This window comes from Sinohyriopsis cumingii, chromosome 4 (genome assembly GCF_028554795.1).
Source record: "Sinohyriopsis cumingii isolate HCF-2022 chromosome 4, ASM2855479v2, whole genome shotgun sequence".
In the NCBI taxonomy this organism is placed as follows: Eukaryota; Metazoa; Mollusca; class Bivalvia; order Unionida; family Unionidae; genus Sinohyriopsis; species Sinohyriopsis cumingii.
Genome location: NC_142964.1, coordinates 124972612 through 125000460, shown reverse-complemented (window position 1 = coordinate 125000460; position 27849 = coordinate 124972612). Strand labels below are relative to the sequence as shown.

General features: G+C 34.2%; 1 protein-coding gene across 2 annotated transcripts in view; it reads right to left on the bottom strand.

Annotated features, from left to right (window-relative positions):
• The window catches only part of LOC149802041 (pregnancy zone protein-like), a 173614-nt gene that overhangs the window by 41286 nt on the left and 104479 nt on the right, over positions 1-27849 (bottom strand). For both annotated transcript variants that reach the window (XM_089956448.1, XM_089956445.1), the window contains exons 19-24: positions 26162-26312; positions 23671-23761; positions 22553-22781; positions 17277-17432; positions 8466-8573; positions 3485-3536 (exon numbers count right to left, since the gene is read on the bottom strand). In XM_089956448.1, the coding sequence (XP_089812574.1) occupies positions 3485-3536; positions 8466-8573; positions 17277-17432; positions 22553-22781; positions 23671-23761; positions 26162-26312 (787 nt within the window). The remainder of the gene's footprint in view (positions 1-3484; positions 3537-8465; positions 8574-17276; positions 17433-22552; positions 22782-23670; positions 23762-26161; positions 26313-27849) is intronic.

Below are 27849 nucleotides of genomic sequence, written 5' to 3'. Positions count from 1 at the left end.
GTTTGAACTGAATGGTCAAACATATCTCTTGGTGATTGATTATTTTTCACGATACATCAAAATAGCAAAATTGCAAGGCACAGGTTTAAAAGCAATTGTCACTCATATCAGATCAATATTTATGTGTCAAGGTATACCAGAAGTATTAGTTTCAGATAATGGTCCACAATACACATCCGCAATACTCAAAGAATTTACAACAAATTACAGATTCAGGCATAATACACATAGTACAAAATATCCTCTGAGCAATGGTCCCACTGAAAGAGCTGTTCAACAATTAAAAGAATGCTTCTAAAAGCAAACAATCCTTACAAAGCTCTTTTGACATATCATGCAACACCATTACTGAATAGATACAGCCCTGATGAATTAATGAAGGGAAGAAAATTACAAACTACTTTGCCAATGGCACCAAAAAACTTACAACTTAAAATGCCAGATATAATGAAACTAAAGGATTCAGAAAACTGTCCAAGACAAACTCATAAGAGAAATTATGATCATCGACATCACACCCAAAATATGAAAAAACTTCAGGTAGGGAATAAAGTATGGATTAAAGATCATTTTTCTTCAGTCATTGTTAAATCTAAGGCATCTACACCTCATTCATACATGGTAGTAACTGACAAGGGAAAGATACAGCATAACAGGAGAAATTTAATTCCTATGCCTACCTCACTATCGGAGCCTCTCAGAGTGACTATTTCAAACCCTCATACTTTGTCTGACTCAGATGAAGCAGTGCCAACCAGTCAAAATGGATATCTCACATGTTTGGGAAGATTGTCAAAACCACCTGAGAGACTGAACTTGTAAAAATGAAACTTAAGTAGTTTGTTTAGAAATGTGGTCATCAGATCACATTTTATTTTAATGTTAACTTTCTCAGGAAGGGAAATGTAGTGTAAGCCTTAATCTAATTAGCTTTGAAATATCACTTGACAGTAAAAGTAATCAGATATTCCACACTGGATTATAACTGATATATACCAACAGCTGGTTTATGTTATACATTCACTAGGGTTTATGTTTCATGGAAAAATACTTTCAGGGCAGGGGCCCCGAGTGGCCAAGTGGTCTAAAGCGCTCATCGTTACGGATCACTGCCATCTCACCTCTGTCTGCGTGAGTTCGAGTCTCAGGCTCGGCTAATGTGGGTACGTGAGAAAGCCTGCCAGTAGCTTCTCGTGGGTCAGTGGTTCTTCCCGGGGTTTTCCAGGGTTCATCCTCCACCAATTATACTGGCTGCCATGTATAGCCTATCTTGTGCTGAAAAATGGCGTTAAACCATACAACAACAACAACAACAACTTTCAGGGCAGTCCTTACTCCCCTTCCTTATTGTATTGATGTCTTGTATTTAATAAATAGTATAGAATTCCTTCTGCAGTTATTCTTCAATAACAAATAACATTACATGAAGGCACATTCATCTTATTGATTAAAATTAAATTATTAGAAAAATTAATAGATGCTCTGACAGACTTTGAGAAACTTTATCAATTCTTTGGATACAAAATGTAAAAAAATACATTATAAGATTCAGGGTTATTCTGCAGTCATTTTCCACTCTACAAAAGAAATGATCACTAGTTATGAGAAACCATTACAATTTGTTGTCTGTCACTTTTGTATCAATTTTAAAATATGGAAACAAGATTGTCCCAAAAACAAATATTACTGGTATCTGTTATAATATTTATTACCTGTAGAAATCGCAGAATCAAAGTCAAATTATAAAATAAATCTTATGGCACAATATTTCAATTAAAAGAAAGTCTATATTTCAGCAGCAATCTGAGTGGATGAAATTTTTAAGTCTAGCTTAAGACTGTCTTAAATGTACATCTGAACTTTAACGGATCAAAGGATATAAACTTACCATGTGGACATAGATAAAAGGATAAAAATTTACAATGTGGATATAGATAAAAGGATAAACACTTACCATGTGGATATAGATAAAAGGATATAAACTTACCATGTGGACATATATAAAAGGATCAAACATACCATATGGACATAGATACATGGATATAAGGATATAAACTTGCCATGTGGACAGAGATTAAAGGGATCAAACTTACCATGTGGACATAGATAAAAGGATATAAACTTACCATGTGGTCATATATAAATGTATAAAAACTTACAATGTGTACATCAATAAAAGGATCAAACTTATCACATGGATATTGATAAAAGGATATAAACTTACCTAGCTATGATGCCGTAGCCTCAACTTAATTTGTTGTGGTTGAGGCTACGAACTGATCCCATATCATGTAATGGAGCAAAAAAAATCATCACTAAAGTCAGAAAAACAAACAGTGTAGAAATCAACTACATAAGTATAACCATGTTGTGAAAGAAGTTTGGCTTATTTTGACTTTATTAAGCCCTTACACGATAAAATAAATTGGCATGGTTACTCTAACCTTATCCTGTCCACCATGACAGACAACGCGAGACTCTCGCCATGACCCCTTTTCTACGTAAGGCTTGCCAGAACATATTTTGGATATTCTACGCTATATTATTATCAATCAAGTGTGAATAATCGCTTCTTGGTTGAATTTCAAAGTTGCCGATAAACCGTATTTACTTTTAATGCGCAGATTTTCTGACCCAAACGGCACCAAATTTTTACTACGATTTGTTTACATTTCCAAATAAGGCGTCAATGTCCTAATATGGCACACAAACAAACGAGGCTGAGAACAGAAGTAATCATTATTTGAAATAACATGGCAGATGATCTAAACGAAAATATCGGCTGAAAAAAGTAAACGAGATTTTACAACTATTTCTACAATGATTTTCGATACTTCCGGTATTAAATAAGAGGACTACTCTATTTATTGGATTATATGCAAGGAATGTGTTTAAAGTGTTATTATTAGGCTAAAAGAGCGCCGGGTGTGATTCACACCCGGCTTGCTCCATTAACACGTATATGCTCATGTTAGTACCCTGTCCACGAGGTACGAGTAAGGGTACTAATATTAGTACTAAAACTTACCATGCAGACATAGATAAAAGGATCAAACTTACCATGTGGACATAGATAAAAGGGATCAAACTTACAATGTGGACATAGATAAAATGATATAAACTTACCATGTGGTCATATATAAAAATATAAAAACTTACAATGTGTACATCAATAAAAGGATCAAACTTATCACATGGATATTGATAAAAGGATATAAACTTACCATCTGGATATAGATAAAAGGATCAAACTTACCATGTGGACATAGATAAAAGGGATCAAACTTACCATGTGGACATAGATAAAAGGATATAAACTTACCATGTGGTCATATATAAAAGGATAAAAACTTACAATGTGTACATCAATAAAAGGATCAAACTTACCACATGGACACTGATAAAAGGATATAAACTTACCATGCAGACATAGATAAAAGGATCAAACTTACCATTTGGATATAGATAAAAGGATCAAACTTACCATGAGGACATAGATAAAAGGATTGAGTTTTCTCTTCCTCGACACCTTCAGCCTGAAATTTACAAGAAGAATAGATTGAAATAGGACAAACCAAAATGGTGAGAATATCTCCCCCCTGTTCGAACCCTTCAAAATAAGAAACTTTGATTTTTAGCAAATAAGCCCACTCTGAAAAGCATCATGTTTGGTTATGATCGGAAAACATTAAGTGATTTGTGAAAACAGTACCCCTTTGGCAACTTTATGTAGGCAAAAGGTCCTCTGGCATTGAAAAGATTCTAAAGGTTAAACAAACACCAGTAGAATACATGTATCTGTGTTTATTACAGTCTGAAGTAACTCCAGTAGAATACCAGTATTGAAAAAATCTGTATTTAGGACAGACTGAGGAAATACCACTGGAATATGTTTTAAACATAGTCCGAGGAAAACCATTGGAATGTCTGTAATTAACACGCTCTGAGGAAAACCATTGGAATGTATGTATTTAACACAGTCTGAGGAAACACCATTGGAATATCTGTATTTAACACAGTCTGAGGAAACACCATTGGAATATCTGTATTTAACATAATCTGAGGAAACACCATTGGGATATCTGTATTTAACACAGTCTGAGGAAACACCATTGGGATATCTGTATTTAACACAGTCTGAAGTAACACCAGTAGAATACCAGTATTGAAAATATCTGTATTTAACACAGACTGAGGAAACACCACTGGAATATGTTTTTAACCAAGTCTGAGTAAAACCATTGGAATGTCTGTATTTAACACAGTCTGAGGAAACACCATTGGAATATCTGTATTTAACACAGTCTGAGGAAACACTATTGGAATATCTGTATTTAACACAGTCTGAGGAAACACCATTGGGATATCTGTATTTAACACAGTCTGAAGTAACACCAGTAGAATACCAGTATTGAAAATATCTGTATTTAACACAGACTGAGGAAACACCACTGGAATATGTTTTTAACCAAGTCTGAGTAAAACCATTGGAATGTCTGTATTTAACACAGTCTGAGGAAACACCATTGGAATATCTGTATTTAACACAGTCTGAGGAAACACTATTGGAATATCCATTTTTAACACAGTCTGAGGAACAAATCTCCATGACTCTTAGTTAATTTAAAAACACTGAATCCTGCATTTGTCACCAGATAGAAATAGTGTACTGGCACAGAATTTAATTGATTCACAATCAAGTTTTATTTCAGATGGCTGGTTTCAGTCTTTGTTTTTCTTTCCTAGAGATTTTGTACCATGGCTTAAAGACATTTCATTTGTGCAAAACCAGCAGAAATGATAAATTAGATAAAGATGACTTCTCAAAAAATTATGTTGATTGCTAGAACATTATTTAGTAACTTTGTGTGACAGATTATTCCAATTACCGACAAGTCAGTTTGCTGGTCAAATCAATTGATAGATAATAATAATAATAATAATAATAATAATAATAATAATAATAATAATGCTTTATTTATAGAGGGTGACTCATTAGTCAAGGACTATTCTCCCTAGAGGCCCTCTTAAGGAGAGTATAACAATGCACATTATATGAAGATGGCAATAATTACTGTCTATTTTAACACGTTTAGTATTAAAATACTAAATTCCATTATCTATTAGAAACACATACATGCTCATGATATCTTTTCTTAAATACTCTAATATTTTCAGCAGATTTTACATGTAGTGGAAGCTTATTCCACAGAACTGTACCAGAGTATTGAAAACTCTTTTTAAATTGCTCTGTTCTTGGTTTTGGTACTAGAAGGTTTCCATGTGATAATGATCTCAACTGGTATTGTGTTGAAAAAGGCCTGAATAAGTCTTGAAGATACTCTGGTGCAGTTCCATGTAAACATTTATATAAAAGAACTGCTTTGTGAAAATCTATCCTGTCATATATTGTGAACCATTTGAGTTCTGTAAATAATGCTTTTGAGGGATGATCAACAGATGCATCTAAAATTACACGTGCTGCTCATTTTTGAAGTTTATAAATCCTGTCAAGCTCAGATTTAGCACAGTTTCCCCATACATTAGAACAATAATCCATTGTTGGAAGAATATATGACTTATAGTATAGATTGCAAGTTTCCATAGGTAAATATTTCTTGATTCTGCTGAGAAAGGCAATTTTGGATGACAGTGTTTTACAAAGCTTATCAATATGGTCATTCCATAATAAATTATTATCTACAGACACACCTACAAGCCTTTCATGTTTGATATTTTCTAATGGATGATTATTTATTGCAAGAGATAGTTTTGGGTTCCCTGACTTGTGTAGCTTTTGTGATGTCCCCAAAACCATACATTTTGTTTTACCTTCGTTAATTACCATCCTATTTTGTTGTGCCCAGTTTTGGACTCTAATAAGGTCTGTGTTTAATCTCATTTGGATAACTTCAGTATCAGAACTAGATGTATACAAGGTTGCATCATCTGCAAACAAATCTGTGTTTGTGGATTCATTATTTAATGGTAGATCATTGATATAGATAAGGAAGAGGAAAGGGCCCAAAACTGAGCCTTGAGGGACTCCTGAATGAATAGTGCGAGCTTGAGAGCCAATGCCAATGCTTACTTGTTGAGACCTTTGGTTTAGGTATGATCTAAACCAGTTTAAAGAAGGATTGTCAAACCTGTAACAGTTCAACTTTTGCAGCAGAATTTCATGATCAACAAGATCAAAGACTTTCTTGAAGTCAAGGAAAACAATCCCAGTCATATGTCCATTATCCATTTCCTTCAGCCAAAGATCAATTAATTTGGTAAGTTCTGTTTGGCACGAGTGGTACTGTCTAAATCCTGATTGAGTTTTATGAAATAGAGAGTATGTTTCGAAAAATTTATAGACCTGAATGGCTACATGCTTTTCAAATAGTTTTGACAGTACAGGTAAAATTGATATTGGTCTGTAATTTCCTGGATCCTCCTTTTCTCCTTTTTTAAAGATAGGTGTAACCTTTGCACATTTCAGTGTTTCTGGAAAATTACCACTCATTATACTTAAATTTATGATATGCATTAGTGACTTTGTTATTACTGGTGCAGCAATTTTAAGAATTCGTGGACCAATACCATCCAATCCAGAGGATTTATTAATATTCACCTTAATTAGCATATCAAAAACATCAGCTTCACTAACATTAGCTATTGAAAAAAAATTATGATCAGGAATTTTAGCTCTTATAAATAACAGAAGAGCATGAAGTTCAATTGGGATGTTAGTCTGGTTCTGAATACTCTTACTGGAGATGCTTATGAAGAAATTGTTGAACATTTCCTCAATGTCTTGTACAGATGTTGCTATATCATCATTTTGCTTAAGTCTAGGGGGAAGACAACTGTTTTTGCATGGGTTCAGCTCTTTTAGATGCTTCCACAATGTTTTGGTACTCTTACTTTCATTAATAGCCTGTTTATAGTAGTTCTCTTTTGCCTTATCTATCAGGTGCTTAGTTTTATTTCTCCACTTTCTATAGCTTTTCATGTCTTTTTTCTTGTGGAAATTGTCTCTTAGGTGCCTAGCCTCATTGATCTCAGGGGTAATCCACTTGGGTGTAATTTGGTGTTTAACCCTTTTTGTTTTAATTGGGGCATGCTTGTCAAAGGCTGCATTGAACATCTGATAACCTTTGTCCAAGGCAGTGTTGACATCAGCTATAGTGCAGATTGATTGGAAGGGTTTGCAACCTAAATCATTTAAGAACATTTCCTCATCAAACTGTTTGAAGTCCCTGTATTGTATTTCAATGTGTTGGCTATTTTTAGATGATTTCGGAACATGTCTAGTTATACAGACTGGGTAGTGGTCACTCAGTGCATACACTGGCACCTTAATTTCACTTACGTTTTCAGGTTTATTAGTATAGACATGATCAATGATAGTAGCACTTTTATCTGTTACTCTAGTTGGGGTGTTAATTAATTGAGTAAAGTTGTAAGTTTCAAAGCTACTTATCCATGTTAATGGTGGAGTTTTCATGTATTCAATGTTAAAATCACCTAATATGATAATTTCTAAATCTTCCTTTAGTAATGCTTTTTGAATTTGAACCTCAAATCTATCAATCCAATCAGCTGTGGAACTAGGTGACCTGTAAACTGAACATTAGAGTATTGGCTTTGATTGGGCAAGGGTTACTTCAATCCAGAAACTCTCTACCTCAATAGTGTCTCAATCAACACTCTGTTATAACTAATGGAGCTGTCTACACAGAGAAGATGCTATTCAAACACTTGCATTCAATAGAACCTACACAGTGATGGTGGAATGAGGAAGGGGACAACGATTGGCAACCAAAAAATGTTTTATCTTTGCACAATGTTTAGCTGTTTTTAGTGGATTTTGCATAAAATGCAACAATTTGGTTGCTTCCATCCAAGTACCTTAGTTTCTCAACATCATACTTCTGTTGTAAGGTCTACTAACACTGATCCATCAATGTCAAGCGCAATGAAAACCGTCATTAAAAACAACTGTCAGATAAATAAATTTTATCTAAAAACAGTTCATTTCAGCTTGCTTACCTATTATTAACCAGGCTTAATTAGGTGAGAGACTGAAGTCTGGTGCTTGCATCAGCTTAACATTATTGTGACCTCATTGCCATGCACCAAACATCCACTTTGCTGGAAAAATTTGGCCCCATAGATACTTAACATTGGATATATATATATATATATATATATATATATATATATATATATATATATATATATATATATATAGGAACATGAGACTGTTGGTTAATCACATAGTTCTAAGTAAGAAAAGAACTGTTTTACAAACTTGTGTTGTATAAATTTGTTTTTCTGTAAAATGAAGTTTGAAATAAGTACATGTATCACATAATTTTCACTGTAGAAAATGATGGAATTACCATGTCAATAATCATTTTGAGGATATGTTTTGTAAAAATAATTCAGAGACAAAACAACTGTTAACACAATACCTCCACAAGTAGCTGCCTTGTTACAGTGTCAGTGACAGGCGCAACAGGTGTTATTCGTACTCCTACACTTCTTGTGTCACAGGTACTTCTCATCTCTCTCATCAGGCCCTGCATTTGATATTTACATGACAGCATTAAAATTTAAAAAATAACAATAAAAAAGCCACACAGTAAAATATAACCAATACCAACATGAAATGTATTTTTTGTATTTCAGTCAAATCTGCCTGATAGGTCAACGCTGTTAAGAAATAAGCTATCATGACATACACATTAATAAGGTCCATTTAAATAAGTTGGAAAAGAAATAAACTTGTATTAGGCAGCCACCTTTTTAAGTGGCACTTTTCCTACTTCATAGAGGTGACTAGTTACATTACATCATACTACTAAACACTAACCTATTCAACACTAAATTAAACTAGTGTAGTCTGATGTAGTGCAATATAGTGTGACATAATGTGATTTCATGTATTTTAGTCTGATGTAGTGCAATATATTGTGACATAATGTGATTTCATGTATTTTAGTCTGATGTGCAATATAGTGTGACATAATGTGATTTCATGTATTTTAGTCTGATGTAGTGTAATACAGTTTAACATAATGTGATTTTATGTAATGTAGTCTGTGTGATTTGGTTTAGTTTTCTAATGAAGCTTTAACAATTTTTCAGTCATATCGCTACAATGTCTGCAGTGTGGCAGTTTATAGTAATGTCTAGCACTGGGGCATCATGTCGCAGACATGTAGCAAGATGTCCCAGCCAGTCACATTATCCTGACACCAGGCCAACCAGTCCTAACACTAACCTCGTAATGCTGAGCGCCAAGCGAGGCAGCTGTTAGTACCATTTCTGTAAGTCTTTGGTATGACTCGGCCGGGGATCGAACCCACAACCTCCTGCATCCAAGGTGGACGCTCTAACCACTAGGCCACCGGAGCAGTCTAATGTAGTCTGATGTAGTCTTTCATAACATAATCCAGTTTAGTGTTGTGTAGTCAAATCTAGTGCCACAGATAGCATTGTCTAAACTATTATGTCAAACCACTACATCAGACTACACTACATGAATCACTATTTGATGTTACATTTGCCTACACTATATGAAATCATATTATACCACAATATTTGATGCTACATTTGACTACACTATATGAAATCATATTATACCACACCTTTTGGTACTACATTTGACTACACTATATGAAATCACATTATACCACACTATTTGATACTACATTTTACTACACTATATGAAATCATATTATACCACAGTATTTAATGCTACATTTGACTACAATATATGAAATCACATTAAACCACACTGTATTACACTACATTAGACTACACTACATGTAATCAGATTATACCATGCTATATTACACTACATTAGACCACACTACATGTAATCACATTATACCACACTGTATTATGCTAGATAAGACTCTAAACTGCATGTAATCACATTATACCACACTATATTACACTACATTAGACTACACTACATGTAATCACATTATATCACACTGTATTATGCTAGATAAGTCTCTAAACTGCATGTAATCACATCATACCACACTATATTACACTACATTAGACTACACTACATGTAATCACATTATACCACACTGTATTATGCTAGATAAGACTCTAAACTGCATGTAATCACATTATACCACACTATATTACACTACATTAGACTACACTACATGTAATTACATTATACCATACTATATTACACTACATTAGACTACATTAAATGTAATCACATTATACCACACTATATTACACTACACTACATGTAATCACATTATACCACACTATACTACATTACATTAGACTACACTACATGAAATCACATTATACCACACTGTATTACACTACATTAGACTAAACTGCATGTAATCACATTATACCACACTATATTACACTACATTAGACTACACTGCATGTAATCACATTATACCACACTATATTACACTACATTAGACTAAACTGCATGTAATCACATTATACCACACTATATTACACTACATTAGACTAAAATGCATGTGATCACATTATACCACACTATATTACACTACATTGAATACACTAAATGTAATCACATTATACCACACTATATTACACTACACTACATGTAATCACATTATACCACACTATATTACACTACATTAGACTACATTAAATGTAATCACATTATACCACACTATATTACACTACACTACATGTAATCACATTATACCACACTATACTACATTACATTAGACTACACTACATGTAATCAGATTATACCACACTGTATTATGCTACATTAGACTAAACTGCATGTAATCACATTATACCACACTATATTACACTACATTAGACTAAACTGCATGTAATCACATTATTCCACACTATATTACACTACATTAGACTAAACTGCATGTAATCACATTATACCACACTATATTACACTACATTAGACTAAACTGCATGTAATCACATTATACCACACTATATTACACTACATTAGACTAAACTGCATGTAATCACATTATACCATGCTATATTACACTATATTAGACTACACTACATGTAATCACATTATACCACACTATATTACACTACATTAGACTAAACTGCATGTAATCACATTATACCACACTATATTACACTACATTAGACTAAAATGCATGTAATCACATTATACCACACTATATTACACTACAGTGAATACACTAAATGTAATCACATTATGCCACACTATATTACACTACACTACATGTAATCACATTATACCACACTATATTACACTACATTAGACTAAAATGCATGTAATCACATTACACCATGCTATATTACACTATATGAGACTACACTACATGTAATCACATTATACCACACTATATTACACTACATTAGACTAAACTGCATGTAATCACATTAAACCACACTATATTACACTATATTAGACTACACTACATGTAATCACATTATGCCACACTATATTAAACTACATTAGACTACACTATATGAAATCACATTATGACACACTATGTCACACTATATTACACTACATTAAACTACACCACACTACTGATCATATTAACATCAGGAAACTAAACCCTGCCACTTCTCAAATTCAGCCCTCATGGAAAGAAAAAAAGCATCTTTCCCATCTACATATCATGCAAAAGGAAGAAAATCTTCCAAATTACATCCCTGTCCTACCACTAGGTGTAGGCCCATATACATGTAATGAATAATTACCTAGTTTAATCTTGAGTGAAATAACAAATAGGAGAAATTCACCCAATTTAAGGCGAGATACCAAAGTTTGAGGGGTTAGGTCATGTTTCCCAGCCTTCACTGGAAGAAAGAGGCAATGTTTAGTCCCACAGTTGTTTTTGGTACAATTGCAGTAGTGCCTGGGTGCATGTACCAGGTCAACGTATTGATCAAAGTGAGCTAGCAAATTACCACCTTCTGACTTCCCTCAGATGGCAAGTTATTCTTAGCTATGAAGCTGGAACTGCATCACTAGGACAATGGAAGTGTCCAATCTGACCGTGGATGTAGTTTGGTTCCATTGAAATGGCACCAAACCCTTGCATGTGGAGGCAAAGACTATCAAATATATGTTTTGTAAAACAGCAGCTTCTAGCCAGGACTTTAACTTGTCTGAGTTGAACTATGTCAAAATCCATGAAAGGTTCCACTTGGGGAACAAGAAGAGTGACTGTGGGGCTGATTCCAGTAAAAGCTGGTCAGCAAACCCTATAGTTCCTTGTTGTGGTCAATATCCCCTCCATCAAGATGTCTGAATATATCAGAAATCATGGAGTGGTAGCTTCTGATGGTGACAGGGGCTAAATTCTTCTCTTTGAAGGGCAGAGAAGAAACTTAGCTTGTTGAGATTGAGGTATGCATATGGATGATGTAGTTGCTCTTACACCAATCCCAAAAAATGTCACACTTTCCCTTCAAAGTGGAAGGTACTTCATGATGAAAAGAGCCAAAAAATTCCTTTCTGTGAAAGGCTCATATCACAAGCAACAGGCATGTAGAAGAAGCACACTGGGGGCAGCGAAGGAAAACCTGTGACTGGCACTACTTAAGCTGGTCAGGTGTTACTAGGATATTCTAAGGGATGTCTGTTGCAAGTGGGAGATCATTTACTCAAGACTTGTACCATCTGGGAAGGACTGTCTACTCTTGGTATCAGAACAGTTGGAAGAAAGGTGTACCACTAATTCTCTCCTAACTGACTGTCTGAGTGCCCAGAGCCCAGGCCTCTTGGTCTAAAACTGGAGAGCCAAAAATGTGCAGTTTGTGGTTCTATCTCATCACTAAAAGATCTATTACTTAATGTCCAAAAGTGCACAAAACTGATGGGTGATGTGAATTGAGTGAAGATAAACAGAGAAAGGCATCTCATCTCACCAAATACCCATACCCAGATGAATGAAGTGCTGGAAGCAGGTGAGATCTGACAAAAGATCAAAGGATGATGTTTGTCTTGTTGTTCTTGAATATGAATAGGCAAGGACACTGAACAAGCAGCACATGTGTCTCCGCTGGACCAGCAATGAAAATCCCAGATTTGGATGCAAGGTCAGGTGATTTGGCCCCCTTAGTTTGAAGTGGTAATTCAACAAAACAGTTCTCCAACTTAATGAGGATTACCATTCCACAATGTTTTTTTTCTCCAGAAATGTAAGGCTTAGATTATAGCCTTCATTTATCCAGAAGGTTGATATGAAGGACCCTCTCTTCCAGAATCTCAATTGCTGCTGACCATGTTGAAGTGGGGCCATGGGTGGGCTCCCTGATGGCATGAACTGGCATCCATCCAGATCATAATCTCCAGCTGGATCTCTCCAAAAGAATTCTTGCATAAGCCATTGTTTGATTTGGCACTGACACACTTGCTGTTTTGTTTCATTCAAAGTCTCAACTCATTGATCTATTGATTGGAAAAAGGCCATTAAGCCAGAAGTGTCATCTGCAGGAAGTGCTTGAAGAGACAGAGAAGCCAAGGACATGTAAAAAGTCTCTCACAAAAATCAACTCCCTGTCTAAAATCAAACTGGGAGAGCTAGATAATCTGTGCAATGTGGGCAGTATGGACACAAATGAAACTGAAGCAAGTAAAAATTCCATAACAGATGAATGAAATACTAGGGAAGGGAGAGATTTGACTTCCCAGTTCATTAGAAAGCCCAGATGGAGGAAAAGAGAGAGAAAGCTGTCTCGCAATGAAACCAAATTTACCATATTTTTGAAGGATGTCTATTACAGTTGCTGTTGTCAAGGCTGATCTGAACAGAATGATGCAGTCAATGGTCCTCATGAGCTGAGGTCAAAGCCAATTGTGGGTGCCTGAAATTGGCATTTTGATCCTTTGAATGCAAATAGAAGGAACTTGCATGAAGCCAGATGGATAGGGATACTGAAGTGTGTGGTGGCCAGCTCAAGACTGTGTCCCTTTTGATTGCAAGCAGTACAGACCATGCAATCTTTGTAATGAACATTGTCATGGCTATGTATTTGCTAAACAGCTTAAGTCTCTCACCTGCCTTAGATTCTTGTTTGTATTTGGTACCAGAAAATGCCTGGATTGAAACCTGAAGCAGCCCAATCCACAAACTTTCTCCATCACTTGCTTGGAGAGAAAGGTGCTGATGTCCTGCAGTAGAATTTCTGTCTTCTCAGGAACAGTTGGAATTTACATCATTATAAGGGTAGATGAAAGTGGAGGAGGCTGCTAAATGAAAATTTAATGTCTCTCTGAAATACCCTAGATCACCAAATCATTTTGCAGAGAAAGATCAATTCAATCCTGCCAATAATGAAGGGATCTACCACTTACATGCAGGTTGTTAATGGATGGCTCGGATGGGAAGTCATTGACAGGAAGCTTGGGGAAGGAGAAACTGGGTTTCTTGTTTCCCTTATAATATGCCCTCAAAATGGTGCCAGATGAAGTTAGGATGTGGTCGAAACTGCTGCTGTTGAGTAGAATTTGTTCTTCTCACATTTTGTTTATGATCATTTATCTTTTGCAGTTGAGACTGATGTGGGCAAAAAACCAAAGGATCTAAAGAGAGCAGGAAAGTCAGCTCTTGTACTGCCTGTTTCCACATATACTCAATATAGCTGCCAAACAGCAGTGGCAACACAAAAGGCAATGCACAGGATCAGTGAGTAATGTGACTCCACTGAAGTCAAGTTGAGAAAACTGTTTTGGAAGTCATGAGAAAACACAATGCCCAACCCTCATAGCACTGCAGGGTTGTCAAGATCATCTTCTGCAAGGCTCTCATCCAGGCTTGAAAAACTAATATTGTCTGATTGTGGGTTTTACACTGTACACTGTGATAAGTACACTGGCAAATGGTTCTTCTTCGAATTTTCTGTGTATTAGAATTAGTCAAACAGATGGTAAGAGATTTTTTAAAATCTTTCCTAAATCTGGCAGTTGGAAGAAATAGGTGTGAAAATCCTCATCTGAAATGTCTACAAAGGCCTTGACTTTATGGCTTGAGTTGTGGACAACAGTGGTGGGAACTGAGATGGTGAAAAGATCTGATCAATCTGCTCACAGATTGCTTTAAAGCTTAACTCTATCTGCTCCACTGTGTGACTGTAGTGAGTGAACTGATCAAGATTGTTTCCAAAAACACTGTGGCGATTGTCTTCATCAGGCATCATTTTCATGTCTGTGTATAACATTCCTGGCAGCATGGAAGAAAAAGTACCTTGTCCCCTGGTGGAATATGGCACCTATCTACCAGATAGTCCTACAATATCCAACCCTCTGGCTGGATTGGTATTAAAGAAACAGACAGCTGGATGAAGAGCTGAAAGGCTGGTTAGAAGTCAGCAAGACAGGCTTCAAAATCTGACCAGATGTAATGGTCACAGAGGGGGATGGAACATAATGGCATCTGCCACTACACTGGCTATGTGTGACATTTTAGGCTGGAGGCTCTCTACCTTTCAAAACTTTACGACAACACCATAGACCATGTTCCCTCTGCCCACATACTGCAAACACTACAAGGTGATGCCAAGAGGTGCAGGTGAGGCATGTTTCATGTATGTCCTCACTGATCATAAACTTCTTGTATTTAAACACTTCATGATCATTGAATAACTGAAACAACAATGAAAAAAACAAAATAACAAGAAATACCCAAAAGCATCAACTAAATTAACAACTGCACTCATTATTAAAACAAGTGAGAAATTCAACCAGTTGCTTTAAGTAAAATTTATGAACATTATGTATTAATGATACCATCTGCAACTTACCAAACTACCTTAATTCACAATACTTTAACAACTTAACAAATGCTCTTGAGAGATGTTATAAGGCAACACAGTGTAATGTTAATCGTACTGTAGTAAAAGCTTAAACTTGGTCAACATCCACTAAATGGGAAGCCATGTAACAATGGGATGGGAAGGGAATTTGGAAGAGTGTTTTTTTTGCCATTGTCTATATATATATATATGAGAAAGATGATTGGGTAGTAAAGCTTATTAATTTCCTAAAGTTAAAGTGATCAAAAAACACATTCAATGGAGAAACAAATGGCCTTGACAACTTTCTGAAGCGGTCTACACCACATTATGGATAATTATTTTTAGCAATAAATATTAGCAAAGTAGTGATTGACAAAAAATCCAAATGCATGTACTATCCTAGAAGAATATAAGTTAAACTATTTTCATTTCTGTTTAACAATTTTGATATATAATCTACCATAAACAAAATCTTTAATTAATACTATTGCTAGAAAATGTTTCAGGGATTAGTTGCCACATATTATCAATTTTATAAAGTGTTTACGTATTTAGAAAATTTTCTTCTTTTTGGCTCTTATTTAAAATAATGAAACAAAAATATTGAAAGGTTATATTCATAACTAAAAAAATTTTAAAATAATGAAAAGAAAATATTGAAAGATTAAATAATGAAAAGAAAATATTGAAAGGTTATATTCATAACTAAAAATTCTTTAAAATAATGAAAAGAAAATATTGAAAGATTAAATAATGAAAAGAAAATATTGAAAGGTTATATTCATAACTAAAAATTCTTTAAAATAATGAAAAGAAAATATTGAAAGATTAAATAATGAAAAGAAAATATTGAAAAGTTATATTCATAACTAAAAATTCTTTAAAATAATGAAAAGAAAATATTGAAAGATTAAATAATGAAAAGAAAATATTGAAAGGTTATATTCATAACTAAAAATTCTTTAAAATAATGAAAATAAAATATTGAAAGGTTATATTCATAACTAAAAATTCTTTAAAATATTGAAAAGAAAATATTGAAAGATTAAATAATGAAAAGAAAATATTGAAAGGTTATATTCATAACTAAAAATTCTTTAAAATAATGAAAAGAAATATTGAAAGATTAAATAATGAAAAGAAAATATTGAAAGGTTATATTCATAACTAAAAATTCTTTAAAATAATGAAAAGAAAATATTGAAAGATTAAATAATGAAAAGAAAATATTGAAAGGTTATATTCATATCTAAAAATTCTTTAAAATAATGAAAATAAAATATTGAAAGGTTATACTCATATCTAAAAATTCTTTCAAATATTGAAAAGAAAATATTGAAAGATTATACTCATAACTAAAAATTCTTTAAAATATTGAAAAGAAAATATTGAAAGATTATACTCATAACTAAAAATTCTTTCAAATAATGAAAACAAATATTGAAAGATTACACTAGTAACTGAAAATTCTATAAAATAATAACAGAATGAATAAAAGACTGAGATTTTACTGTAACAGTAATATTTATGGATCCCATCACTTTGGGTCGGATTGTGAATCTGTGTGATGCCGCTGCCTCCTGACATAAGCAGACAACCGGTAATGTGCTGCCATCTGGTGCCTGTAGTAACTCAAACTCCTCACTTCTCTTCAGATCAAGCTCTATCTAAAGGAAGATTGAAAAATGATTTGAATAATAATGTTATATACCATAGGTACGCGACTATGAGTAGACTCAACTATAAGTTAATCACCCTTCCAGATTTTTAGGGCTGCAAAACACTAATTTCTCTTTGAACCTCCAATAAGTTGGGGTGAATTTTGCAATTCAGATCCATCTGGAGGGCTGACTCGTTATCTGTGAGTGTGAGTTGCAATTTAGAAAAATAATCTAGCCAAAGTGAGTGAGTGAGTGGGTGGGTGGGTGGGTGGGTGGATGGATGGATGGATGGATGGATGGATGGAGGGCTGACTCGTTATCTGTGAGTGTGAGTTGCAATTTAGAAAAATAATCTAGCCAAAGTGAGTGAGTGAGTGAGTGAGTGAGTGAGTGGGTGGGTGGGTGGGTGGGTGGATGGATGGATGGATGGATAGATAGATAGATAGATAGATAGGAAAAAAGAACAGAACCACAGTCAAATACAATCGCAAATAAACTGACACCTTAGATTTTGTTCATCTTTATGGTATGAAATCCATAATGATTAACATTTTAAATCCATTGATATGATAAATGCATTTATTCTATTATAGATTACATACTGATATAAAAACACTTGCCCAGGATGATCTGATTCATATTATCATGTTAATTCCACAAGTCTTGCAAATAAACAATGAAAGTGAAGTCCACACTTGTGTGATTCACTTTATCCTATAAGTGTCACTGTCTGATGTCATCTAGTACAAAGCCCAAGAAGTTATCCTATAAGTGTCACTGTCTGACATCATCTAGTACAAAGCCCAAGAATTTATCCTCATCATCTGAGTGACCAAATACAGCTTTGAAATCCTCCATTTTCATCTAGTCATCATAAATATCATAGATTCCTCATCATAACTGTTATTTCTTATGTGGAGACAGAGCATGGGCTTCAATCACTTGGCACTGTACATGTATCAAATTTGTGACACTATCATGTGGAAAATCCAAGAGGGTGCTAAGGGATTATGGTTAAATGTGCACAGTGAGTTGTAGGACTCTATTTGACACAGAACAAGTATCATATCTGTGGCTTGATCACATTGATTATCAACTTGAAAATGAAAATGCTGCCATCACAAGCCAAGGGCTTATCAACCCATATGCTCTGGCAGGTATCTTGGGAAATATCAATTTGGGAATTAGATCTGGAAATCCCAGTCAAGGAGACATATCATATAAACCCACGACTGGGATTTCCTTGTCTTGGTCCAAATCCCAACGTAGATTATTTTTCTCACCCAATATTTTCCTTTAAAGTAAAAAGAATTCGGCACTAGTGTTCACGTCCAATATTTACATGCAGCGCATTAATATAAATTTGTTAATGAGGGCTGTGGTGTGACCGTTGTGTCCGAAATACATAGTTTATACGCATGAGCAAAGAAAAATAACAACATAAAACATCGCATAATAATGAGGTATTATCACATTTAATATATGAATGTTATATGAAACTGACAATAAATAATTAATATTTATTGAAAGAAACTGTTTTATTTTCATCAGTTCCAATTTTGAAAAGTTATATTGTAAATAACAAAACGATATTGGCTACTCAGCTGTATTACAGTTATAGTTAGTACAATCTGTAACGAAGAGCAACATCTTTCTTTAGATTATTCACGGGTTATTAGAGATCTGTGTCACTATTGTATATAACTATTCTTTTCTTTGGAGGAGGTGAAACTGTGTGTGACATACTTGTGTTGTCCTTAATATTGATTGTAAAATTACCCCCCGTGTATAATAGACCCTCTAAAAACAGACTCTAGTGGATAACCATGTGCTAAACTTTCAAGTTCACAGATTCTTTGAACATTTATTTTTTCTGTCCTGGAAATATGGCAAGTGCTACAGTGAAATTTGCTTATGGATTGCTGATGGATAAATTATTCCTTCTGGCTGGTAAGTGTATTATTTGTCATTAAATATTGAAGGTATATTTTTTATTCAACCGGGGCACAGTGGAGATGCTTAACAAAATTAGAAAAAAAGCATGTGCTTTATATCACTTTTCTGGCTGTTACTAAGTTTTCCGTAGTTGTTAAGAGAGTAGGGAGGCTATGAAGTGTATAGGTCTATAGTATATATGCATGGATCAGTGTTTTATGTTATATTGTTCATTTCACACAGCACTGATAATTTTATCCTATCTGTAGCAGTCATTTTCAGGTCAGCATCATTAAATGTAGCTAATAGTATATAATTTGTTTCACACGAAGTATTTAAAATTATTTAGGTAGCTTCAGCTACATTTATTGATGCTGATTTAAAAAGGTACTGAGCTAGGCCTGCATATAGGATAAAATTGACCATTAGTGTGTGGAATGAACAAGCATAATACCAAAAAGCTCGACATCATATGTGTTTGTCTTTGTCTATCTCGAACTGTTTTTGTGCATTCTCAAAGATGGATTTAACTTAAGTTACTATGTTTTTGTTATATATTTGTTGCTGTTGTTGTTGTTGTTTAATTTTAGTACAACTACGTCAGGCACAACAGAAGACAACAAGGGTTTCTTTTTTTAAAAGTAGTTCTGAGCGCATGGACACCTTGACTGAGACGACTGGTCTGAGATGGCTAGACTGAGACAAGAAAAGTAAGGTTAGCAAAACAGCAGATTTCTCTGTCACATGGGTGAGTAGACATCTTTATCTAATCTAATAGTAACATAATTGTATTTGTAGTGAAACAAAGGTTTCCCAAGTGAAAATATATGTAATATCTTAAAATAGAATAAAGATGTTTTTTATATAGATTGATTATCATAAAAATTATGAGGAAAAATAAAATTATGATATAAATGAATTTGTATTATGATCCCTGGAACAATATACGTCATGTGTGTGAATTGTATATTATGATTCCTAGGAGGCTGTTTCATGCATGTGAATTGTTTTATAATCCCTAGATTACTGTGTCATGTGTGTGAATTGTATTATGATCCATAGAATGCTGTGTCATGTGTGTGAATTGTATTATGATCCATAGAATTGTGTCAAGTGTGTGAATTGTATTATGATCCCTGGAATGCCATGTACTGTGTGTGACTTGTATTATGATCCCTGGAATACTGTGCCATGTGTGTGAATTGTATTATGATCCACAGAATGCTATGTCATGTGTGTGACTTGTATTATGATCCCTGGAATACTGTGTCATGTGTGTGAATTGTATTATGATCCCTGGAATACTGTGCCATGTGTGTGAATTGTATTATGATCCCTGGAATACTGTGCCATGTGTGTTAATTGTATTATGATCCATGGAATACTGTGTCAAGTGTGTGAATTGTATTATGATTCCTGGAATTCTGTGTCATGTGTGTTAACTGTATTATGATCCATGGAATACTGTGTCATGTGTGTGAATTGTATTATGATTCCTGGAATACTGTGCCACGTGTGTGAATTGTATTATGATCCCTGGAATACTGTGTCATGTGTGTGAATTGTATTATGATCCCTGGAATACTGTGTCATGCATGTTAATTGTATTATGATCCCTGGAATACTGTGTCATGTGTGTGAATTGTATTATGATTCCTGGAATACTGTGTCATGTGTGTGAATTGTAGTTTAATCCATTGAATGCTGAGTTGAGATTGTGAACTAAGAATTGTGTTTGACATAATTTAGTGCTTATGAAGATAATCATATGTGTCGACATAAAGTATTTAACATTATACAATTATTTTAATTAAAATACAATGACCATTAAAGTTGTTGCTGTTGTTATTGTTGTGGGGTTTAACGCCATTTTTCAGCAGACGATAGGCTATACATGGCGGCCAGTATTAATGGTGGAGGAAGAACCTGGGAAAACCCTGGAAAGAACCATCGACCCACCATAAGCTACTGGCAGGCTTTCTCACATACCCACATTGGCTGAATCCAAGACTCGAACCCACGCAAACAGAGGTGAGATGGCAGTGATCCATAACAGAGAGCGCTTTAGACCACTCGGCCACTCGGGGACCCGGCCATTAAAGAAAAAGTTACTTGACTTTTAAAATATGGACCTCAATATTGTTAATGAAGCTGATGATTCTGTCATCATTGCTGTCATGAAAATTCATATGTATATAGCAATCTTGCAATACCGGATTCTTGCAAGTCTCTGTGAGATTTCCTCCATATGAGAATCTTGTAATACCAGAACACGGTTTTCACAAAATCTGGAAAAGTGATTTGACAGGCTGATGAGACAAGGTTGCATAATTTGTCATGGTAATGATGAGTTGACACCATGTTTCATGTTAACATTAATAATTTCAATAATTTCAATAATACACACCTCCTGCATCAGCATGTTAATAAAGAGTGCTTAATGATATCAACTGTAGGGTTGCCATAGAGTTCTGGCTTGAATGATCCCAGACAATATGTTAATAGTGTTCAATGATATCAGTTGTAGGATTACCAAAGAGTTCTGGCATGAATGATCCCAGACAATATGTTGATAAAGAGTGTTGAATGATATCCCTGTAGGGTTACAATGAATGATCCCAGACAATATGTTGATAAAGAGTGTTGAATGATATCCCTGTAGGGTTACAATGAATGATCCCAGACAATATGTCTAGATAAGATTTCAGATAGCAAACATGTCCTTGTAATTTAACTTAACAACGTTTGACTGAAAGCACCTCATACTTGTAACAGAGATTAATGAACCTTTCTACCAGAACCAGCTGGTGGATATCTCATGCAGGCATGTAAGAGTCTTGTTGAATGAGATAATGTATGTATGGAGATTTTAAGGCAACCCAGTGTTCAATATTGACCAACTTGCAAAGACTTTACACAAAACTTTAACATTTTTGATTTCACTGCTTTTGCTGGAAAAGTGATATCTCTGTCTCAACATGCTAATACAGATAAGACAATTACATATGTGTGAGATCAAAGCTGGAGTTCTGAGTACAAGTTCGACTGTGTAATTATTTAGACATAATCTGATGAAGAATTGTTAGAAACCTGCATGATTTTGAATAAGAAGAAATTAATTGAAGTAAGGGATGGCATTAATGATCCATCAATTGTGGCCACCATAATAATTTTTCAAAATAAGATCATACCATGCTGCATTGGTCCTTGTAGTTGAAGATGCTGACATCCAAGGTCACTGCTTCTCCACGCACCACAGAATAGGGCAAGTTGAATGACAGGAAGAATGGTTGGAATGAGGTAATGTTAGCTGACAAGGATACACCAATACCCTCTGATGAACTGGTACAAAGTGTATTTCCCACCCAGGTAGTAATGGTGTCAGGAATAATACGATTTAGAAGCAGACTACCACCAGCACTGATAATTCATGTAAAAAATAATTAGACAAGGTAAGTGATAGCAGACAATGTATTAAATTCTTTTTTCAAGAACAAATAACATGTTGATTACAATAACTGTAAATGTGTTTACTGCCTCACTTTTGGCCTATACCATGCCATTTTGAATGTTCACTACTGGCACTTAATTTTACATATCTATTTTAGAACTTACAAGCATCTTTACCAACTTTTATATACTAAAACTATAACAATGTATTGACAATGGAAGGATGGGAATGCATCACTATGACCTCTAATTCTTGGATGTTTATTCATTCAGCACAATATATGATTTTTCGTCCCATCAATATTATATTAACAAGCACGACAAACTTTTGATATAAACCTGATGATGAAAGTTCTTTATTAAACCAAATTTTGTTAGCTTTTGTTAATTTATATAAGGCCTATGACTGATATGAAGAGAGGTTACATGTAAAGCAACCTTCATATGAAAACTGTTTATATGATATTGTTTCTTCTAACAAAATAGAGGATCATACAAGGGTTTTCACATCATGAAAAATTCATCACTCAAGTTTAATTATTTCTTATTTTATGAACATGGGAAGCAAAACAATCAAATCATAAAATTAATTTCATAATTTTTAATACAAAACAATCAATGAGGAAAGAATCTTCTTTTCAGATGTCATAATCTTATTCAATGAATGCTCTAAAAATGGTCTAGAATAACAGAGTGTATTCAGCTATCCCCAACATTACAATTTTCTTTCGAGTCATATCAAATAATTAATGTACATGTGTGAAGAATACTGAAATCAAGAGATGTATTGTATACAAATCTTGCATTGTTTCACTGATTTCTGTTGCAGGGATATTACATAATCGACCAAACAACTTACGGAATCTCCTCTAGGTCCCACAGCCAAGTTTCTGGGAAATAATCTCGAAGACTTTTAACAGCAGAATTGTCATCATCATCAGTTTTGTAGTCTGAAGAAAAAGAAAACACAGCTTTCATAAAACATTCTGTTTAAAAACACCAATCAATTTTTGCTCTAAAATAAACTAATCGATTTATGCATGCTGAATAGTTGAAATGTCAACCTACAGTTCAGCTCATGTGCTTTTTCAATTCCCCACATTTCACAGTAGGGTAGAGAGAGAATGGAGAAGATTAAAATTGATACCATCCACCATATCTCCATGCATCCTTAAAGAGCTGCTAGAGCAACTATAATCTCTTGTAAAGAATAGCTTTACACACCTTGCTCTTTCACAGAGTTGTATTGATCTAATGACCCTTGCAGAGTGGATGTGGGCGCGATAAAATGGGTGTGGTTTACTTTTTATGACCCATGCAAGCATGAGGTTCAGAATGTGAGAGAAGTACCAATTTATTTGCATCATTCTCTCTTTTGGAGTAATTAGCTTACATTTTTTTGTACTGAAAAATAAACATATAATTCAGTCAATTAAACACTTTGCAATTCTAACAAAGATAATGCATGGTACATAATGTCAAATCAAATTTAAGATAATTTTAATATTATGACACTGTCTTGCAAACTTTATTTATGCAACATTTTGTACAATTAATTCTTTCTTCGATTACTGTGTTACTGGAATCTACAAAAATGCATTCATGCCTTTATTTCTGTTGAAGTTCATGCAATATACTTTTTCAACAATCACATTAATGTCAGTGATATTTTACTCTCTGCAGTGAAAAGAATTATAATTGTTGAACAAAAACAGAATCATTTCATACCTGATTAAGGTGAGATGTTTACACCATGCATGAGTTATCATTGACATGATGAAGTAAGTTCATTCTATAGTGAATTTCTGTATGTTGTGAAGAAAGGAAGTGGCATTCATACACTTAATAACAGACCCGTATGCATGGGCAGAGGCACCAGATGCATGGATGTTAAACTCAGACATATGTGTCAGAGAGAGAGAGAGAGAGAGAGAGCATTATTATGATTTCATATCTCTGCTTCAATTTTTTTAAATAAATATTGGACAGAAACAAAAAAAATGTTAAGCTTGCTCTTATCTGGTCTCTCTTGATGTATTATTTTATGTACTTTCTGTGATGATGTTTGCAATAAATACTAGTGAAACCAAACCATACAACTGATACAGATTTAAAAAATTTCCCTGCAGCCAAGTGGACGGATAAAATGAATTCTATTCCTTGTATTTCTATTTAATATTTTTTCTATCATCTGAAATAAATGTATGAAAAATTTAAAGAGAATTATTGTATTGAACAATATTAACCTTGAACAATATTAACCTTGAACAATATTAACCAAGAACAATATTAACCAAGAACAATATTAACCATGAACAATATTAACCATTAAAAAGATGCTGACACTAAAACCAGATGTTTGGCAATTTTCATGACCTAACATCTGATTGTTTTGACAGCAGGAAAACAAGTGTCACTCTAACATCAATAAAAGAAGAATAGTTGTCAAGATTTATCAGTGTTCTTCTTGATTAATTATAAATAATTATCAAACTTCTGTTGTTAAATACAGCAAACCAAGTCAGGTGGCTTTGTGTGAATAGAATCATGTCTTTCCTTAAAAGAAATTGACATCTTTTGATGCTAGCACTTGTAAATATTTTATAATGATGCTGGCATTAGTCACTGCCTTGAGTTCTATAGAAGTTGGGTCTTTGTTAGGGAGAGACCATTTAATTTTCTAATGGGAGTCTTAAATAGTTGAAAACAATTGTCTTGCTCTTAATTGTAGCAAAAACGACTTTATTCCATCCCTTATTTTACTTGAATCAAATTTATTGTGAATATGCAAGACTTCTGGAATCAGTTTTGTATCATCTAAATATATCATCAAAATAAATATGACCAATTCTTCCAATGGTATCCGATTGTAAATCGCTCTTGACATCTCACTCTTTCCATGGGTAGTCCTCATTCGATGACTGTTCAAATGTCAATCAGTGATGCTGACCATCCCCTCCATGCTGGAATTGCCATTGGTATGCCTGCTGAGGCACAGTGGTGATTTGTAGCTGTTTATCCCTACATCATAAAGCATTATTGCAAAGCAAAAGTGGAGGGGATTAAGTGTGACGACTTAAAAAATTGCATGAGCTTTACTGTAAGTGAAAAGAGCTAGTGCTGTTTAAAATATAGAGGATATTTTGTTCAAATTGGTGGGATGTAGTATAGTTCTATTGAACTACTTACATGGACCGAGATGAATTGCATGAACATTTTCTTTTTATCTTTTCGAATTGTGTCCATGATAAATTGCACTGCAAAGTATACTTGCCTTTAAAAACAATATATACAGTTGTCTGGCTAGAGAAACTTCTAAAAATGTTAGGTTTAACCATTTTTAAATTTACCTGTATAAACAGGCCCAGGTATTGCACCAGATAATCCAGGTGGCCCAGCGACATCAGCAAGGATACTGTAATCTGGAGCATCAATTCCATTCCTACCACTGCATGGCCGTGTCTCCAGGTCCAAATCTGTCACTGCTACCAGGCCTGACCTCTAGGAAACAAACGATTGACCAAAAATGTTTTGCTTGTCATGCCAACAAAACGTGTGTTTGAGTTGTCTATCATTGATGGGTATTCATCTTTGCATTCAATATGTGAGCATCAAAGTGGAATAAAGGATGACACAAGTTTGCACATTAAAATTAACTCAAATAAAGTAACTCAGGTGTACTCAAAATGTGTAAACAATTCATTAGTTGTTATTTCAACATAAAAGCAGTGTACAGTGTAATAAGATTATTTGCAAAATGATGTGTAATGAATTGATATGACATGTATAACTAAATGATGTGTAACGAATTGATATGACATACATAACTAAATGATGTGTAATGAATTGATATGACATATATAACTAAATGGTGTAATGAATTAATAAGACATATATACCTAAATGATGTGTAATGAATTGATATGACATATATACCTAAATGATGTGTAATGAATTGATATGACACATAACTAAATGATGTGTAATGAATTGATATGACTTATATACCTAAATGATGTGTAATGAATTGATATGACATATAACTAAATGAAGTGTAATGGATTAAGATGCCTTATATAACTAAAAGATGTGTAATGGATTAATTAAGATGCCCCATATAACTAAATAATGTGTAATGGATTGATTAAAATGCCATATATAACTAAATAATGTGTAATGGAATGATTAACATGCCATATATAACTAAATGATATTGCAATGGAATGATTAAAATGCCATATATAAATAAATTATATTGTAGTGAATTGATTAAAATGCCATATATAACTAAAAGATACTGCAATGGATTGATTAAATTGTAATTTAATTGGTTAAATGTAGTTTAAGTAATACTCAGTGCATCCTTCTCTGGCCCCTTGCTAGGCCCCTCTTTGTCTACTATGTCCAGACATGATGTCATTGCAGCCAATATATGTTAATAAGCTAGTAACTAAATTTAGATGCATCGTCATGTTGAACCAATCAGATGACTGAGTTGGAGCATGTGTTCAAACACTGAGTCAGTTAAGGCATCATTCACTTAACTGATATGCCTGAAGAGAAGCACTCCTTTCAGTGCAGATGCTGCATTTATTCTTTAACATTACTTGCAAAAAGAAAATAACTTTACATTCTTGGCATCAAAACATTCTTATGGATTTGAATCAGTCTACACTGGGACAATGTTTACAACATAGCTGACAGGAATCATTGAGGCTGCTGTTACAATACAGTCGACTCTCTTTCTCACCCAGGCTTGCCATCAACAACCAAATATGACTTGACACTACCGGAGAATTACTTTCTACACAAGCTTAGAAAAAAAAATTCTCAAGAAGAAGCATTTATTTCAGCTAGGGATAAAGGAAAAGCAGCAGAGAGGGTGAATCCTACAAATTTCTAGGAGGTCTTATTTATAAAATAGGGGGCCCCGAGTGGCCGAGTTGTCTAAAGCGCTCACCATTCTGGATCATTGCCATCTCACCTCTGTCTGCGTGGGTTTGAGTCCAAGGCTCGGCTAGCGTGGTTATGTGGGAAA